The 19,753-nt window shown below is 52.0% G+C and overlaps 2 protein-coding genes across 4 annotated transcripts in view; one reads left to right on the forward strand and one right to left on the reverse strand.

The window, feature by feature from the left end:
* lrfn4a (leucine rich repeat and fibronectin type III domain containing 4a) overlaps nt 1–1,867 on the forward strand; it is a 30,626-nt gene extending 28,759 nt beyond the window's left edge. The window contains exon 3 of the mRNA XM_043682744.2: nt 747–1,867. Within this exon, the coding sequence (XP_043538679.2) occupies nt 747–1,419 (673 nt within the window). The 3' untranslated portion in view covers nt 1,420–1,867. The remainder of the gene's footprint in view (nt 1–746) is intronic.
* LOC122543886 (pyruvate carboxylase, mitochondrial-like) overlaps nt 1–19,753 on the reverse strand; it is a 931,966-nt gene that overhangs the window by 510,755 nt on the left and 401,458 nt on the right. The window lies entirely within an intron of this gene.

Here is a 19,753-nt window from a genome sequence, read left to right on the forward strand (position 1 = left end):
CCAGCAAGAAGACACACTGGGCTTCACAAATTCAACCACAGCAACGCACTGTGGCCAGGCACTGAATGTTTTCATGAAGGCGTTGGATATGGTTCTGAAGGCTAAAGGGCTCAAGGGGAAGGGGGAGCATGGCCATTATCCAATTCGACGCAATGCGTCCGAGATGGAGGTAGATGTATCACTGGGGGCTAGCCGGCTCAAAGGGTTTAGATTAGATTAGTTACAGTGTGGAAACAGGCCCTTCGGCCCAACGAGTCCACACCGACCCACCAAAGTGCAACCCACCCAGACCCATTCTCCTACATTTACCCCTTCACCTAACACTACGGGCAATTTAGCACGGCCAATTCACCTAACCTGCATATGTTTTGGACTGTGGGAGGAAACCGAAGGACCCGGAGGAAACCCACGCAGACACGGGGTAGAATGTGCAAACTCCACACAGACAGTTGCCCGAGGCGGGAATTGAACCCGGGTCTCTGGCTCTGTGAGGCAGAAGTGCTAACCACTGTGCCACCGTGCCGCCCACAAAGGGTGTGGAGGCAGAAGACGGGGACTGAGGTGCACGATCATATTGGAACAGGTTGCAAGGGGCTGAATGGCCCCCTCTTGCACTGATGTAGTAGGGGTGGGGTGAAGGGGGGGGAAGGGGGTGTGTGTGGAGAATGGTTTGGTGGGGGCGGGGGGGAAGGGTTGTTGAACATGGTGACCTCTGACCTCTCTCCCTTGTCTGACCTCTCTCCCAGGATAGTGCCGTCCAGCAGCCGGGCCTTCGGCCTGCGAAACCTGGCGCCGGGAGCGGAGTACGACCTGTGCGTCCTGGCCATCTATGGAGACAGCGAGACCCAGCTGGCGGCCACCCGGGTGCTGGGCTGCGCCCGCTTCGGCACCAAGGAGGAGGAGTACCCGCACTGCCGGCTGCTGCGGGCCCACTTCCTGGGCGGCACCCTGAGCGTGGCGGTGGGCGGCGCCGTCATGGTGGCCCTGCTGGTCTTCGGCGTGGCCGCCCTGCTCAAGCTCAGGGCTTGTGGCGGCCGCCGGGTGCCCAAGGTCAGCGACGTCTACTCCCAGACCAACGGCGCCGCCCCGCGACTGGCAGACCCCGGCGTCAGGGAGAGGGTCAAACCGCCGCGGAGGAAGGTGAGGCCCAGGGCACGGGCCAGGGGGGCCCAGGCGGAGCCTGCAATGAGACCACCAGCGCCCCAACCCAAGGCCAGCCGCAGCTGCTCCTTTGACCTGGGCACCTCGTCCTCCACCGCCCGCCGCAGCTACGCCAAGCGCCTCAGCGTGGTCTGGACTAGGAGGAGCCGGTCGGTGCACGGCACGCTGCTGCGCTATGCCGAAGCTGGGGTCACGGCAACACGGGGCGAGGAGGGCGTCTTCAGCGGCTCCCAGGAGCTGGAGGAGAGCGTCGTCTGAATGGGTGGAGAGCCAGAGAGAGGGAGAGTGACTGGCAGCAGATCAAATCCCACCCGCTCCCCCCTCACCCCGCAAACACCACCGCCGGCAACAAAGGAGGGTGGGAGGCAAGAGCTACGAGTTGAGGACTGACGGGGGCAACAACTCAAAAGGACCCGAGGGGCGACATTCTCACGCAGGGTGGTGGTGCGTGTCTGGAACGGGCTGCCTGAGGAAGTGGCCGGTGCAATGACCCCCATTTAAAAGACATCTGGATGGGCAGGAAACGGGTCTGGAAGGATACGGGCCAAATGCTGAGCAAACGGGGCCGCTTCAGTTTTGGGAAACCTGGCCGGCACGGATGAGTTGGGCCGAAGGGCCTGCTCCCGTGCTGCACGAGCCTCCCTGCCAATGTGTCACCCAAATGTGCCAACCCATTGGGAGCCACTGACGCCTGGAGGGAGTTTGTGGTTTCAGACCCTGGGGGTTCAGGAGGTGGGGGGGGGGTGACGGGGAGGAAGGTTTAAAGGGGATGGGAAGGCGCGGGGGGGGGGGGGTCAAACTCCCTGGCTCCGTGTCTTTTCGCCGGATCCAGCAACAAGACTTTTTGTGGTGGGGTTGGGATAGTGTGGTTAATGAGAAAGTCCCGCCCTGCGCTCCCCTTTCCCGTGCCAGGTGTCCCAGGAATATTGGGGGGTGGGTGGGTGGGAGCTGAACCGGACCATGAAAGGGGTCAGAGAATGGGGTTGGGGATGGAGGGAGGGGACGGGTTTACAAGGGGTTGGGGGGTGGGGGGGGTGGAAGGGAAGAGGTGCAGCTCCCACCTGGAATGTGAAGCTTACCGATAAACATCGGGAATATTTCCCTCCCCCACTCCCCGAAACGACGCGACCCTCTCTTGATTACTTGAATGTCAATTCTGATGTGCTGTTTTCACATTCACCCGATCAGTCTGATTTCTATTTGTTTGCCAAAGTTACCAATGTACGCGTTGACTGGAAGTAACTCTGATGTAAATACAGACATATGAACTCATTTCACCAGGGTCTGAAATCTTGTGCTAATCGGTCGGGTTGGATCAGGGCATCTTGGAAATCGCCATTCGGCCTCCCCGCACTTACTTTGGGAAACCCCTCTCAGATTTTCCACAAGACCAGCTCGGAAACCAGTGCAGGAGGTCAGCCTGCGAGTGTGTGCTATGCAGAGTCTACCCCAGGCGAGAACCTGTCCTGTTACCCCTTCAGGGTGCGGAGTCTGGGTGTGTAGCGGTGACGACACTGCGCTGGTCTTCCAGAGGGTCTGGGGTAATGTTCTCGGGAACATGGGGTCAAATCCTACCAGGGTTTAGATGCAGTTGATTACAATCTGAAACAGGAAGTTAGTTTCAGTCGCAATTCATTTGAACGCAGAGTAAAGCTCCCTCTACACTGTCCCCATCAAACACACCCAGGACAGGGACTGCACAGAGTTAGATAAAGAGTAAAGCTTCCTCTACACTGTCTCCCATCAAACAGTCCCAGGACAGCAACAACAGAGTTAAATACAGAGTAAAGCTCCCTCTACACTGACCCCATCAAACACTCCCAGGATACGGATAGCACAAGGTTAGATACAGAGTAAAGCTTCCTCTACATTGTCTCCCAACAAACAGTCCCAGGACAATGACAACACAGAGTTAAATACAGAGTAAATCTCCTCCATGCTGTCCCCGTCAAACACTCTCCAGGATACGGACAGCACAGGGTTAGATACAGAGTAAAGCTCTCTCTACACTGTCTATCATCAAACAGTCCCAGGACAGCAACAACAGAGTTAAATACAGAGTAAAGCTCCCTCTACACTGACCCCATCAAACACTCCCAGGATACGGACAGCACAAGGTTAGATACAGAGTAAAGCTCCCTATACACTGTCTCCCATCAAACACTCCCAGGACAGGGACAGCACAGGGTTAGATACAGAGTAAAGCTCCCTCTACACTGTCCCCCATCAAACACTCCTAGGATATAGACAGCACAGGTTTAGATACAGAGTAAAGCTCCCTCTACACTGTCCCCCATCAAACACTCCCCAGGACAGGGACAGCACGGGGTTAAATACAGAGTAAAGCTCCCTCTACACTGTCTCCCATCAAACACTCCCTAGGATAGGGACAGCACAGGGTTAGATACAGAGTAAAGCTCACTCTACACTGTCCCCCATCAAACACTCCTAGGATATAGACAGCACAGGTTTAGATACAGAGTAAAGCTCCCTCTACACTGTCCCCCATCAAACACTCCCCAGGACAGGGACAGCACGGGGTTAGATACAGAGTAAAGCTCCCTCTACACTGTCCCCCCCATCAAACACTCCCCAGGACAGGGACAGCATGGGGTTAGATACAGAGTAAAGCTCCCTCTACACTGTCTCCCATCAAACACTCCCCAGGACAGGGACAGCACGGGGTTAGATACAGAGTAAAGCTCCCTCTGCCCTGTCCCCTATCAAACACTCCCAAGATACGGACAGCAGCAGGTTAAATACCGAGTAAAGCCCTCTTGACTCCTTTAGACTTGAAATGAATGGACAGTAAAGCTCCCTCGACACTGCCTCAGACCAACATTACTGGGCCAGGGAGAGCATGGAGATGAACATGGAGTGAAGCTCTCTCTACCCCTTGAGCTCACAGGAAATTGGAAGTAAAGTTCCCTTGGCATTTGGTGCTTGCCTTTATTGGTCAGTGTATTGAGTAAAGACGTTGGGAGGTCATGTTGCAGTTCTACAGGAGATTGGTTTGGTCACTTTTGGAATATTGCGTGCAATTCTGGTCTCCCTGCTACAGGAAGGATGTTGTGAAACTTGAAAGGGTTCAGAAAAGATTTACAAGGATGTTGCCAGGGTTGGAGGATCTGAGCTACAGGGAGAGGCTGAACAGGCTGGGGCTGTTTTCCCTGGAGCATAAACCTTATAGAGGTTTATAAAATCACGAGGGGCATGGATAGGGTAAATAGACAAGATCTTTTCAACGGGGTGGGGGAGTCCAGAACTAGAGGGGCATAGGTTTAGGGTGAGGGGGGAAAGATTTAAAAGGGACCCAAGGGGCACATTTTTCACACAGAGGGTGGTACGTGTATGGAATGAGCTGCCAGAGGAAGTGGTGGAGGCTGGTACAATTGCAACATTTAAAAGGCATCTGGATGGGTATATGAATAGGAAGGGTTTGGAAGGATATGGGCTGGGTGCTGGCAAATGGGATTAGACTCATTTCAGATACCTCATGGGCTTGGGTGAGTGGACTGAAAGGTCTGTTTCTGTACTGTACGCCTCTATGATGCTATAGAACTTAAAGTATGGTTCCCTCGTCATGATACCCATTAAGGACGCCCGACACAGGGACAATAAGGGGTTAAAATACAGAGTAAAGGTTCCACCACTTCTTTGAACTCAAAGTAAAGTTCCCTCGACACCGTCTCCATTAAACACCGCAGGGTCAGGGACAACGAGGGGTTAAGTTGCAGTCTCAGTGGTGACTGTGAATTTACCACTGAAGGCTGTGCCAGAGAAGGTCAACTCGCCATTCTAATATGGGATCCATTTGGTTTACCCTGACCCTCCGAACAGCAGCCCACCCATATCCTGCAACATTTCCCATGGCTACCCCACCTCGCCTGTGCATCCCTGGACACTGTGGGCGATTTAGCATGGCTGATCCATCTAACCTCTACACCTCTGGACTGTGGGAGGGAACCCACACAGACATGGGGGAGAATCTGCAAACTCCACACGGACAGTGGTGCAGACGCTGGAATTGAACCCGGGTCCCTGGGACTGTGAGGTAGCAGTGCTAACCACTGTGCTGCCCACAATATTACTGACCCGTGGCTGCAGATCCATACAATGACGCGCTACCTGGGAGAGTGATTGATGCAGGTATCCTCACAATCATTTCAAAGGAAAAGTAAATGGATGGGAACTTGAAATGCCATAACATTCCAGGTGCTGGGACTACTGTTGGTTGTAGTATTCTTCCAGCAGTATAGACTTGATAGAGTGAAGGGATTCTTCTGTACTGTATGATTCTATGATGTGTTGGACTCTTAACTGTCCCCTTAAATAACTCAGCGAGCCACTCGGATCAAGGACAGTAAGGGATGGGTGATGAACACGCGTAGATATTTGAGACACTGACAGCCCCCTTTGGCTCTGGCCTTGTCCACGAGTGGCAACCTCTGCTTTGTGATGAGACGGATGGGAGCCCTTTGAGACTGTCACGGTGCCCAACCGTGACCGTCTCTGCGGGGAGGCTGTACAACCTGCCCTGCTGGTTCCAAGTTCCCCACTTCGGACAGCACGGATGGGAGAATCCTAATTCGGTCGTTTTGCAGGATTGGAAGATTGAGTTGAGCCGCTGGTAACGAAAATTATAGTTCACCAGACACGCCGGCCTTAACTGAGCTGTTGCAGGCAAATTCCGTCAACCTGCTGTTGGAATTGTTGTCACTGAGTGCAACTGTTTGAATTTGCCAGATTGGTGCAAGGTTTTGTCAGGTCTCAGGGGGGGTCACAGTGTGCCTGTTTCGTCAACTCCAAACTGTTCCTGCATGAGATGCCCTCAAATGGTCTTGGTGACCATGGACCTGTAATTGTCATGTATTTGCCATCTCCTATTGGCATATCTCTGCCTCTCACACACCTACCCAGTGGTGGTTGGGTTGGAGGTGCCTGATGGAAGGACTTTTCAGGTAATACTCAGCCTGTCTGGCCATATTTCACACCCTGGAACTTTTAGGACCAAAGGTACCTGAGATGCGAATACACTGCACCATTGTATTCTTGATGGTTTAATTTTAGACCCTTCGAGTGATCATAGAATCATACAATCCCTACAGTGTGGAATCCGGCCCAGCACGTCCACACCGACCCTCCGAAGAGTAACCCACCCAGACCCATTCCCCATATTTACCCCTGACTAATGCACCTAACACTACGGGCAATTTAGCACGGCCAATCCACCCTAACCTGCACATCTTTGGACTGTGGGAGCAAACTCCACACAGACACGGGGAGGATGTACAAACTCCACACAGACTGTCGCCCGAGGGCGGAATCGAACCCGGCTCCCTGGCGCTGCGAGGCAGCCGTGCTAACCACTGAGCCACCGTGCCGTGATTTAGATTAAAAAAACTCTCCCAATGATGACAATTTTCCTTCAGAAATGACTGCCTAGCTAATGAGAAACAGGAGCAGGAGGAGGTGGTCCTGACATTGACGGAGACCTTGGCTGATCTTACACTTCAACATCAATCACCTGGACTATCCAAAGATGCTTTTAACAGATAGAAATCGACTGATTTATCCTTGACCGGTGACTCCATGCCTCTATTTAAAAACGTGCATGATTGCTTTTACTAACCAGCTCAGGATAGGGAGACGATAGTCCGTCACTGTGGTGCTGTACAATTGAGGGCAATCCAAAATCAAGGCAATAAAAAGATAATTTCCATTGGCTCACTTCATGGCAACTAGCCCCTGAAGCTCGAGGGTTTCACCTCAGTGATCCCCAGCTGATACCATTGGTATAACAGAACCCCACGCAGTCATCAAGACACAGCCTATTGGCGCGAGCTGCACCCTCTTGAGCTGAGGGGCCCCTCAGTACCCGACGGATGTAAGGAACAGAGTGGGTGTGGATACACAAATTCACTGAGCCTCTTCCTCCGCTCCCTTTTACAGAGAGACAGTGGCGTGGTGGAAGCTCAGGCCAGTGGGGTTCGGAGTTCAAACCCCATCGTGGAATTTAAAGGCAATTAAAGCTAAAACATGAAACTACATGGTTGTCGTTCCGGAATGCCCTTCAGGGTGGGAAATATGGAGCCCTTAGCCTAGTCTCCAGATCCACAGCGATGTGGTTGGCTCTTAACTGCCCCCTGAAATGGCCAAGCGAGCCTCTCAATTCAAGGTGAAATTAGGGATGGGTTCTCGATTATACCACGTAAGGAATGTGAAAACCCCAGCAACCCCTCTCCGCTCCACTAACTCGGATTTTGTCACTCCCTTTGGTCTTTTTGCTTATAACTCCCTTTGCTCCCCATCCATCGACGATCACGCTGGGGGCATCATTCCCTCTACACTCCGAGCTCACAGGGCCCTTGCCACTCTTATAGAGCCTGCTTGGATTGCTGCTTGCCACCTGTGTCTCCTCATAGCTGGCAGAAGAGCGGTTGGGCATGTTCCTTATTGAACCCCTCCCCTTCGCAGGAAGTTTGCTCACAATCGTGTACCCCCCAAAAATTAGCCGACGATTTCTGAGGAGCTGAACGCCCAGTCGGAGGGGTCGAATGGGTTGGCTAGACGCCCATCCAGCCTGGGGGCACAAGAACAGGCTGCATGGGCACCTGCCAATCTGCCCACTCAATAGGTAGTGCCCTCCTCTCAGGCCAGGGTTTCTGCTCTTTCCCTCACAGCCCTGGTCCTCTTTAAGTGTCTATGTAGATTCCCTTTGTGAAAGCTATCCCACCAAGCACTGGAGTCCCATCTCTCCGCTGTCATAGGCACGGAAACAGGCCCAGCATGCTTTATCTTTTAGCGGACGATCTTTCTCTGCAGGATGTGGGCCATCTCTGGGCATTTGTCGCCTGTACCCAACTGGGAGCATGGAAGAGTCCCCTGTGCTGCTGTGGGCCTGGAATCATGTGTAGGGTAGGCCAGACATCTTAGAGCTCCGACACCCCAGGAGTTGTTACTCTCGATCTGCTCTTGTTGAAATGTCCTCAGAGTTCAGAATACCGTAACAAGCTCTGCCCTTGACCTCCTCTGCTCTAAGGAGAGGAATGATGCCAGCTTCTAATGGGTGACACGGTGGCTCAGTGGTTAGCACGGCTGCCTCACAACGCCAGGGACCCGGGTTCGATTCCAGCCTCGGGTGACTGTCTGTGTGGAGTTTGCACATTCTCCCCGTGTCTGTGTGGGTTTCCTCTGGGTGCTCCGGTTTCCTCCAATAGTGTCCAGGGATGTGCAGTTTAGGGTGCATTGGCCGTGCTAAATTGTCCCATAGTGCCCAGGGATGTGCAGTTTAGGGTGCATTGGCCGTGCTAAATTGTCCCATAGTGCCCAGGGATGTGCAGGTTAGGGTGGATTGGGCGTGCTAAATTGTCCCATGGTGTCCAGGGATGTGCAGGTTAGGGTGGATTGGCCGTGCTAAATTGTCCCATAGTGCCCAGGGACGTGCAGGTTAGGGTGGATTGGCCGTGCTAAATTGTCCCATAGTGCCCAGGGATGTGCAGGTTAGGGTGGATTGGGCGTGCTAAATTGTCCCATAGTGCCCAAGGATGTGCAGGTTAGGGTGGATTGGCCATGCTAAATTGTCCCATAGTGCCCAGGGACGTGCAGGTTAGGGTGGATTGGCCGTGCTAAATTGTCCCATAGTGTCCAGGGATGTGCAGGTTAGGGTGGATTGGCCGGGCTAAATTATCCCATAGTGTCCAGGGATGTGCAGGTTAGGGTGGATTGGCCGTGCTAAATTGTCCCATAGTGCCCAGGGACGTGCAGGTTAGGGTGGATTGGCCGTGCTAAATTGTCCCATAGTGTCCAGGGATGTGCAGGTTAGGGTGGATTGGCCGTGCTAAATTGTCCCATAGTGTCCAGGGATGTGCAGGTTAGGGTGCATTGGCCGTGCTAAATTGTCCCATAGTGTCCAGGGATGTGCAGGTTAGGGTGCATTGGCCGTGCTAAATTGTCCCATGGTGTCCAGGGATGTGCAGGTTAGGGTGCATTGGCCGTGCTAAATTGTCCCATAGTGTTTGGGGATATGTAGGTTAGGTGCATTAGTCAGGGGTAAATACCGAGTAATAAGGTAGGAGAATGGGGTTGGGTGAGATTCCCTTCCGAGGGTCGGTGTTGGGCCGAAGGGCCTGTTTCCATTCTGTAGGGATTCTACGATTCATTCTTTGGTCTCTCCACACCCGCTTCCCTCGGACCCATTTGAACAAATCCCTCTCTCGACGCCACATGTACCATAAATTAAGTGGGGTGCCCAGAATTTGACGCGTGGTACCAACTGAACATCGGGCAAGTTGATTTGACAAAACATTGGGTGTGGGGGCAACATTGAGTTCCTTCAACCTCACATGTTCCCGGCGTGCCATCTTTGATGGGACCCGGGTGAAGGTTGGCATCTGTTGCACATCGATGAAACTACACTTGCGTCGAGTGGCTTGCTCAGACCAGTTCAGAGGGCATGGAGACCTACATGGGCCCAACCAGGGGAGGCAGGATTCCTTCTCCATGAGTGAACCAGATGGGTTTCATCAACAACAGTTTTGCGGTTTCGCAGCCTCACACACCTTGTTTACCAAGTAACTCGTCGAATGCCAATCCCACCGGCCAGCTGGCTAGGGTTTGTACCTTGGGTGCAAGGGCTCTTGGGGTTATTAGCCCAGCGACCATAGCACTATGCCACACTCTTGCCCGCAGGAGGTGGGGTTTACGATTAAGCTCCCACCTGAGTAGGTAACGGGAATGGCACTGGGTTTGGAGTCGGTGAGTTACAACAAAGCAGACTTTTGTTAATTCACGCAAGAACTGAGGACCCCTTTAGAAGTAAAAGTTCCTCTACCAACTTCACTGCTTCAACAAGACAAAGCTTTTGCCAAATATTTAAAAGGCAAGTGGCGTGGATGTAGCGGAGAGAAGGAGAGATTCATTCTAACTCAGAGCATGTAGGAGGCAAGTGGTGTGTTGGGTATTTCTTTTTTTTTTGGTTAATTTCAGTGTTTTATAAAGAGGCAAGACAAATAAAACTTGACATTTCTCCTGGGGCAGGTACAGTGCTGGAAAGCAAGCTGCTGCTCCCAGCTGTGAAAGAAGTAGGGGAATGGAAGGAGAGAGCTGGAGCCTAGTTTTACTCAGGAACAGAAGGTCTCATCCATTCCCTTGATAAATCACGTGAATTCAAGTGCTCTTGGAATGCAGCTCAGTATGTGATTGGCTTTTTAATGACTCTCTCACACTGAGTGATTGCTCTGGGCAATTAGTCAGGAGTTACACAACACATTGTACAACCCCGACAGTGGGGAAAGAGGCCATTTGGCCCATCGATTCTGCAAAGAGCACGCCAAAGAACATCCCACCCAGACCCAGCTCCAACCCACACCCCCACCTTATTCCCTGTAGCCCTACATTTACCATGGCCAATCCAAGGATTATATTAAACTGGGAGAGGGTTCAGAAAAAGATTTACCAGTGGAAATGAAGGGTTCGAGATATAAAAATGGGCTGGAAAGACAGGGACATTTTTCACTGGAGCGTAGGAGGCTGAAGGGGTGACCTTACACAGGTCGATATAATGAGGGGCTTAGATAAAGGTGAATGGCAGGTGTCTTTTCCCTAGAGTATGGGAGTTCAAAACTAGGGGGTGCATATTTTTAAGGCGAGAGGAGGAAGATTTAAAAAGGACATGGGGGCAATTTTTTTTCTCGTGTGGAATTAACATCCAGAGGCAGTGGGAGTTTGCAGGTACAGTTACAATGTTTGAAAGACATTTGTATATATTCATGAATAGGAAAGGTTTGGGGGGGATATGGGCCAAGTGCAGGCAGGTAGGAGTAGTTTATAGAATCCCCACAATGTGGAAACAGGCCATTCGGCCCCACAAGTCCATCCAAACCCTCAGTAGAGCATCCCACCCAGACCCACCCCCTACTCTATCCCTGTAACCCTGCAGTTCCCATGGCTAATGCATCTAACCCACACATCCCTGGGCACTATGGATAATTTAGCATGGCCAATCCACCCTAATCTGCACATCAATGGGCACTATGGATAATTTAGCACGGCCAATCCACCCTAACCTGCACATCCCTAGGCACTATGGGGCAATTTAGCATGGCCAATCCACCCTAACCTGCACATCCCTGGGCACTGTGGGGTAACTTAACATGGCCAATCCACCCTAACCTGTACATCTTTGGTCTGTGAGAGGAAACCCGAGCACTTAGAGGAAACCCCACGCAGACACAGGGAAAATGTGCAAACTCCACACAGATCTCCCAAAACTGGAATTGATCCCACGTCCCTGGTTTCTGAGGCAGCAGTGCTAACCACTGTGCAACAAATTTCTGATGAAGAGTCATGTGTCACACCTGTCACTTGTCCTGTCAGGTATTAAGGAATTTATATTCCTGTTGCTAATCCATTCTTTCACAGATGTCGGTGCAAAGCTGCAGCAGTTGCTGTCCATCCCTCATTGCCCTTGACCTGAGAGGCTTGCTGGGCCTCTCCCTATCGCTGTGGAGTCAGGAGTCACATGTAGGCCGAGACCAGGGAAAGACAGGAGATTTCTTTTCCCCAGAAGGCTGTTGGCAAATCAGATGGCTTTGTTATCACAACCGCAGATAGGTGTCAGGGTCACCATCACTTCTGGATGTATTCACTGAATTTCATTTCGACATGGCTGCTAGGACACACCTAGTGACATGACTGTTCCACTGTCCAGTGACACAAGGTTCACCAGACTGATCCCACTTTCTCGGTGCTGCCTTGTGCTCCCATGAGGAGGCTGAGCAGTCCATCAACTTCACTAACACCTTCCACCCCGACCTCAAATTCACCTGGACCATCTTGGACATCTCCCTGGACCTCTCCATCACCGTCTCTGGCGACCAACTAACCACGGACATCTACCACAAACCCACAGACTCCCACGGGCACCTAGACTACACCTCCTCCAAACCCTGCCTCCTGGAAAAACGCCATCCCTTATTCCCGATTCCTCCGCCTCTGCCGCATCTGTTCCCCGACTGACCAATTCCACCTCGGAAGGTCCCAGTGGCCATTCAGCCCACACCGACCCTTGGGACAGCATCCCACCCAATCCCTGTCACCCCACATTTCCCATGGCTAACCTATCCCAACCTGCACGCTACGGCCAATCCACCTGACCTGCACACCTTTGGATTGTGGGGGGAAACCCACGCAGACACGGGGGAGATTGTGCAAACTCCAGACAGACACTCACCTGAAGCTGGGATCGACCCCGGGTCCCTGGCGCTGTGAGGCAGCGGTGCTAACCACTGAGCCACCGTGCCAGATCCCATCCGCCCTTAACCTTCTCTGCTCCAAACAAAACAAGCCGAGCTTGTCCAGCTGCTCTCTGCAGTTGTAATGCTCCATCCTGCTGAATCTTCCCTGCAACCCTCTCCAATCCCCCATCTTTGAGAGAAGAAATTCCTCCTGCGCTCTGCACCAAATGGGCAATGCCTTTCTCTGGGGTGATACCCTCCACTCTCCCATGCTCCCTGGCCAAAACTACCCTTTAACGTCTCCTCAGAATCTGATATGCTTCAGTAAGGTCACCTCTTCTTCTTCCACATTCCAATGAGGACAGGCCCAACCGACTCAACCTTGCAAGACGGTGCCTCTGTACCTGGTATCAGCTAATGAGGGGAGATTGAGGAGATGGGGCCTGCACTGCCCTGCGTTTAGAAAGCCTACAAAGTCCTGACAGTCTACAACAAGGTCAGTACAGAAAGGATGTTTCCTCTTCACTAGGGGTTTAGAACTAGGGAGGGTGCAGTCTTGGAAGGGGGGGGTCTTGGAACCTTTCAGACTGGGATGAGGAGGAATTCCTTCCCTTGGAGAGGGATGCACTTTTGGAATTCTCTCACCCAGCAGCTGAGGAGGCTTAGTCACTGAAATATTGATAGGTATTTAGATATTAAAGACATTAAAACGAGCACACTGCAAGTTCCCCAAATAGCAATGAGAGAATGACAAAACTTCATTCAACTTTTGTATTACATATAGGAGCAGAATGAGGCTATTCGGCCCATTGCGTCTGCTCCGTCCTTCGATCATGTTTCTCAACCCCATTCGCCTGCCTTCTCCTTGTCGCCCTCGATCCCCTTACAAACCAAGAACATCTTCCTGATGAAGGGCTTTTGCCCGAAACGTCGATTCTCCTGCTCCTCGGGTGCTGCCTGACCCTGCTGTGCTTTTCCAGCGCCACCCTCTCGACTCTGATCTCCAGCATCTGCAGTCCTCACTTTCACCCAATCAAGAGCCTATCTCTGTCTTAAAGTCGCGTAATGACGAGGCCCCCACAGCCCTCCCTCCGGCTGAAGAAATTCCTCCGCATCTCAGTCCCTTCGCCCTGAGGCTGTGCCCTCGGCTCTAAGTCTATGAGGAGAAACATCTTCTACACATCCACTCTATTCAGGCTCTCGGTATTCTATAAGTTTCAGAACCCCCCTGATCCTTCTAAACCCCATCAAGTACAGACCTAGAGTCCTCAACCATTCCTCATACGACAAGAGTCAGTGGAAACTTGATGGGCAAAACAGCTTGCTTCCACACTGTAGGGATTCTATGACTCAATGTTCCTCCTGGAAGGAGATGGGGGTTGAGCAGCTCAGAAACATGACGGGCCTGGACACAGCAGATGCTGAGAAGCCAGTTGCATTGATGGAAGGATTGAGAATGTGCAGACGCAAGGCAGTTGGCAGGGGAAGCAATGAGGAGAAAGTTCTTTACGCAGCGAGGGGTTGGGGGTGGAGAGAGACAGAAAGAGAGAGAGAGAGACAGAGAGAGAGAGACGGAAATAGAGAGAGAGGGAGAGAGAGATAGAGAGGGAGATAGAGAGGGGGAGAGAGAGAGAGACAAGAGAGGGAGAGAGAGAGAGAGAAATAGAGAGTGTGATTGACTGAGAGAGAGACTCAGAGAGAGAAAGTGAGAGAGACAGAGGGGGAGAGAGAGGGGGAGGGGGGAGAAAGAGAGTGAGAGTGAGTGAGTGGGGGGAGAGAGAGAGAGAGAGAGGGGAGAGAGAGACAGACTGTGTGTGTGTGTGTGTGTGTCAGGCTCAATCAAACCTTTCAAGGGGCAACCGGGACTTGAACGGGAAGAATGGGCATTGCCGTGGGGAGAGAGCAGGGACAGTTGCACTGGGTGGCATGCTGCATCGGACAGCTGGCACAGACACGATGGGCCGAACGATGCTCTTCAGTCCTGTGACTACTCCCCAAGAGATGAGGTAAGCTCATTGGACTCTGAGCTGTTACGAAGCGCCCCGAAGGAAGTGAACATGAAACAAATTCTTGGAAGACTTGTGGGGCAAGGGCAGCGGGACTAAGTGGGCAGCTCTTTGAGATCGAGAGTGCGCCACAGACCAGCCTGCAAGACTGGCCCAAACATCGCTTCAACTGAAAACAACAATCGGTTCGTGCCGCCTCCACATCACCCTGAGAACAATTTGAGTCTTTGCATACTTAAAGCTGCCCCAAGTGGTTTTTAATAATTTACTCAGTTCTCAGTGTATACCGGCTTGCCAAAACCTACAAGCCTACAGCCTTTCCAGAGCACTCAAAATGCTTGACATTTTCAAGCCAGTAAGCTCAGGAAAATCACTCTGTAATTGGCCGTAAATTGAGCTGCTGAATTCCACTGATATTATTCCAAGGTGAACGTCGGTACATCGCTACATTTTGCTTTCTTCAATAACCAGAGGGGTGTGGGTGAGCCCCGCTGTGGGGGAGTAACAATGCTATCCTGTTCCTCCCCGGGCAGGAGGGTGTGGCCTTTGGATAGCAAGGAGCAGGCATGTTGGTGCAGAGACTCAGTTTGCCGAATTCCTGCTGGTCAGGCGAATGGGATGTGCTGCCCTTTCCATGCAGAGGTGTAAGGTTGCAGATGTTATACTGCAGCGACACAAAACCCTGGTTAGGTTCCCTCCACTTGGAGAAAGAGAGGACTGCAGATGCTGGAGATCAGAGCTTAAAAATGTGTTGCTGGAAACGCTTATGCCCGAAACGTCGATTCTCCTGTTCCTTTGATGCTGCCTGACCCGCTGCGCTTTTCCAGCAACACATTTTTAAGCTCATCCCCCCCACTTGGGAGTGCTGTGAGCAGACCTAAGCACCACACCTTAGGAAGGATATCCCAGCCCTGCAGGTTGTACCAATATAGGGTTACAATATCTATAGGTGTTACAGAGGAGAGATTTGGGGGTGGCACGGTGGCTCAGTGGTCAGCACTACTGCCCCACAACACCAGGGACCCAAGTTCAATTCCACCCTCGGGTGATGGTATGAAGTTTGCACATTTCCTCCCACAGTCCACAGATGTGCAGGTTCGGGTGGATTGGTCATGCTAAATTGCCAAAATGTTTGAGATTAGATTCCCTACAGTGTGCAAACAGGCCCTTCGGCCCCACAAGCCCACACCAACCCTCCGAAGAGTAACCCACCCCCCTCTGACTAATGCACCTAACACTATGGGCAATTTAGCGTGGCCAATCCACCCTAACCTGCACATCTTTGGATGGTGGGAGGAAACCGGAGCCACCCGGAGGAAACCCACACAGACACGGGGAGAACGTGCAAACTCCACACAGACAGTCGCCCCAGGCCAGAATCGAACCTGGGACCCTGGTGCTGTGAGGCAGCAGTGCTAACCACTGAGCTACCGTGCAATAGTGGCCAATGTTACGTGCATTAGTCAGAGGGGAATGGGTCTGGGTGGGTTACTCTTCGGAGGGTCGGTGTGGACTTGTTGGGCCAAAGAGCCTGTTTTCCACACTGTAGGGAATCTAATCAGATGAGGCTGTAAAGAGAACAGGAATATGCCATATTCAAATAGAATCCTGGCTGACCTGACACTCCTCATGTCCATTTTCCCAGTAACTGTTTTCCCTTCCAGTCTGATCAAGAATCTATCTAAAAACCGAAAGAACTACAGACGCTGTACATCAGAATCGTACTCAGAAATTGCTGGAAAAGCTCAGCAGGTCTGCCAGCATCTGTGGAGAGAAATCAAAGGTAATGTTGCGGGTGGAGTGACCTTTCCTTAGAATCTATCTCAGCCTTAAATATACACAAGGAACTCTGCACACCCTGCCAAAGCTCTGTGTGCTGGGGAGTTCCAAAGACTCAGCGCCCTCTCAGTCCTAAACTGGCACCCCTTTATTGTGAGGCGATGCCCGCTGGCCCTAGACTTTCCCAAGAGGGGAAACAACCTTTAACATTTACTCTGTCAAACCCCTTAAGAATCCTACTCTTCAGTGAGATTGACAATCGTAGGCGTGTTTTCTCTGGCATTGTGCTGGTTGAGGGGTAATCTGTTTGAAGCTTTCAAGATATTAAAAGGAAAAAGACAGCCTAGATAAACTACTGCCAATGACTGAGGATTCTTGAACGAGGGAGCAGAGTTGGACAATTAGGGCCAGAGCATTCAGGAGAGATGCAGGGAAACACTCTGACACACAAAGGCTGCGAGATGTTGGAAGTCTCTTCCACCAACGGTAGTGGATGCTGGATCACTTGTTCATTTTAATCCTGCGACAGATCTATTTTTGCTAAGCGGAGGTATTAGGGAATATGGAGTCAGTGAGGACTTGCAGATGCTGGAGATCAGAGTTGAGACGTGTGGCGCTGGAAAAGGACATCAGGTCAGGCAGCATCTGAGGAGCAGGAGAGTCAACGTTTCGGACATACGCCCTTCATCAGGAACGTGGGGACGGGGGAAAGGAGCAGAGAGATAAATAGGAGGGTGGGGTGGGGCTGGCGGTAAGGTAGCTAGGAATATGATAGTAGATGCAGGTAGGGGACGATGGTGATAGGTCGGAGCAGATAGGTGGGAAGGAAGAAGGACAGGTAGGACAGTTGAAGAGCTGGAGGGCTGGATCTGGGGTGAGGTGGGGTGAGGGGAGATGAGGGACCTGGTGAAATTGACATTGATGCCGTGTGGCTGGAGGGTCCCAAGATGAAAGATTAAACGTTCTTCCTCCAGGCGTCAGGTGGCTAGGATTTGGCAGGGGAGGAGGCCCAGGACTTGAGTGTCCTTGGCGGAGTGGGAGGGAGAGTTGAAGTGGCCAGCCATGGGGCGTTGGGGTTGTTTGGTGCAAGTGTCCCAGACATGTTTTCTGAAACGTTCCGCGAGTTGGCGCCCTGTCTCCTCAATGTAGAGGAGACCACATTGAGAGCAACGGACACAGTCGATGAGGTGTTTAGACGTGCAGGAAAATCCCTGTCAGATGTGGAAGGATCCTTTGGGGCCTTGGGATATAGGTCAAAGGCAGGTATATAGAGTTAGGCCAGAGACTGGTCGTGATCCCACCGAATGGCGGAACAGGGCTGAATGGCCTTCCTCCTCTTCCTGTGTCGGTCTCACCCTCTTCTGGAGTGAGGCGGAAACAGCCGGGAGGTTTCATCGGCTGGCTGAGTGGTGCCTGGCGGGATTGGGATGGCGGCTGAGGCGTTTCGGAGATGGATGCTTACTTTCTGGAGGGGGAGCTGGAGCGGGTGCCAGGCTGTGGCGGTGATTACCATGTTCTATTCACACTTAACCGCATGTAAACCGAGCAGCATATGAGCTAAAGCGTTACAGCCGGATTTCAGGATGGTCAAATAAGGTGGCGTGGCTTCAGTGAAGATACTGCAAAGACAAACAGCCTTTCGTGAGGCCTCCGTTCAGCCTTGTTATTAAAGAGCAGAGAATGCTGGAGATACTCAGTGGAGAGAGAAACAGAGTTAACGTTTCCAGCCTGGCCTGACTTTTCAAAAACTCTCGAGACGTTGGCTGTTTTTTTCTCTCTCTGCAGATGCTGCTAGACCTGCTGAGTTGCTCCAACACCCTGTCTGCCTCTTTGAAATTTCCAGCACCCACAGCGTTCTGCTTTGATTTTGGAAGCCAATTTACCGACCAGCGATGTTACAGAGCTAAATCATGCCTTATGATGATAATAATAAAATAATAATTGTGTCCGATAAACATACCCACAAACTCTGCTAACCATAAGGACAGGGGCTCCAATACATGGGAACACAATCCCCCCCTGTAAGCTCCCCTCTGAGCCACTCCCCATCCTGACTTGGAAATATATCACGGTTCTTGGGAAGAGCTTTCTGATCTTTTCCCCTGAGCTTGTGTCTTCCTTGGGAATTTCTCTTCGTCTCCATGAGAAGGATTCTTGAACCAATTTTCATTATGCCCCCGGGCAGGGGCAATAACTTGCTCTACGTGAGAGGAAACATCAATCCCCCCAGCTCCCTTCCACTTCTTTTAGCAATTATTTTACAACTGCAGATCCTCTGACGGCTGACAACTTCCCCTCTCTCCTGAAATCCGGATCAATATTCCTACATGCTGATGGTGTGAGATGAAGGGAGAGAGGGTTGGAAGAGGTTCTATGTGGGGCGTAGGCTGTCCGTGTCTGAGGTGGCATCATAAATTCAGCAATCCAGGCGACTGGGCTAACTCCATCACCCAGGCGATGGGCCGAGTGGTATTATCACTGGACTGTTAATCCAGAGACCCAGATAACGCTTTGGGGACTCAGGTTTAAATCCCACCAGCGCTCTGCAAGTAGGCGTCCTGTCTCCCCAGTGCGGTCTCTTCTACAACGTACTCGCAGAGCGCTTCAGAGGACATCTCCAGGACTCCCGCACCAACCAACCCCACCGCCCCCTGGCTGAACACTTCAACTCCTGCTCCCACTCTGCCCAGGACATGCAGGTCCTGGGCCTTCTCCATCACCACTCCCTCACCACCCGACGCCTGGAGGAAGAACGCCTCATGTTCTGCATCGGGACCCTCCAAACCCATGGCATTAATGTGGATATCACCAGTTTCCCAGTTTCTCCTCCCCCCCCCCCCCACCTTACCCCTGTTTCAACCCTCCACCTCAGCACTGCCCTCATGACCTGTCCTACCTGTCCATCTTCCTTCCCACCTATCCCCTCCACTCTCCCCTCTGACCTATCACCTTTCCCCACACCTCCATCCACCTATCACACTCTCAGCTACCTTCCCCCAACTCCCTCCCATTTACCTCTTCAACCCTGAGGCTTGCCCGAAATGTCGATTCTCCTGCTCCTCGGATGCTGCCTGACCTGCTGTGATTTTCCAGCACCACTCTCTTGACTCTAATCTGCATCATCTGCAGTTCTACTTCGCCATCTCCAATCAGAGACAACCTAACCTTTGCCTCTTGACATTCAGTGGCCTTACCATCACTGAATCCCCCTCTATCGACATCCTTGGGATTATCGTTGACTAGAAACTCAACTGGAAGCGCCATATAACCTGTGTTGGCTACACGAGCAGGTCAGGGGCTGGGAATCCTGCAGTGATTAACTCCGCCCCTGACTTCCCAAAGCCTGTCCACCATCTACAAGGCACGAGTCAGGAATATGAGGGAATACTCTCCACTTGCCCTGGATGGGGGCAGCTCCAACAACGTTCAAGAACCTGGGCACCATCCAGGACAAAACAGCCCCGCTTGATTGGCACCACACCCACAAATATCCACTCCCTCCACCATGGAAGCTCAGTAGCAACAGTGTGTACCATCTACAAAATACACTGTAGCATCTCACCCAGGCTC

The sequence above is a fragment of the Chiloscyllium plagiosum genome, unplaced genomic scaffold, assembly GCF_037043375.1.
Source record: "Chiloscyllium plagiosum isolate Xiang-an unplaced genomic scaffold, Cpla_swu_hap1 HiC_scaffold_46, whole genome shotgun sequence".
In the NCBI taxonomy this organism is placed as follows: domain Eukaryota; kingdom Metazoa; phylum Chordata; class Chondrichthyes; order Orectolobiformes; family Hemiscylliidae; genus Chiloscyllium; species Chiloscyllium plagiosum.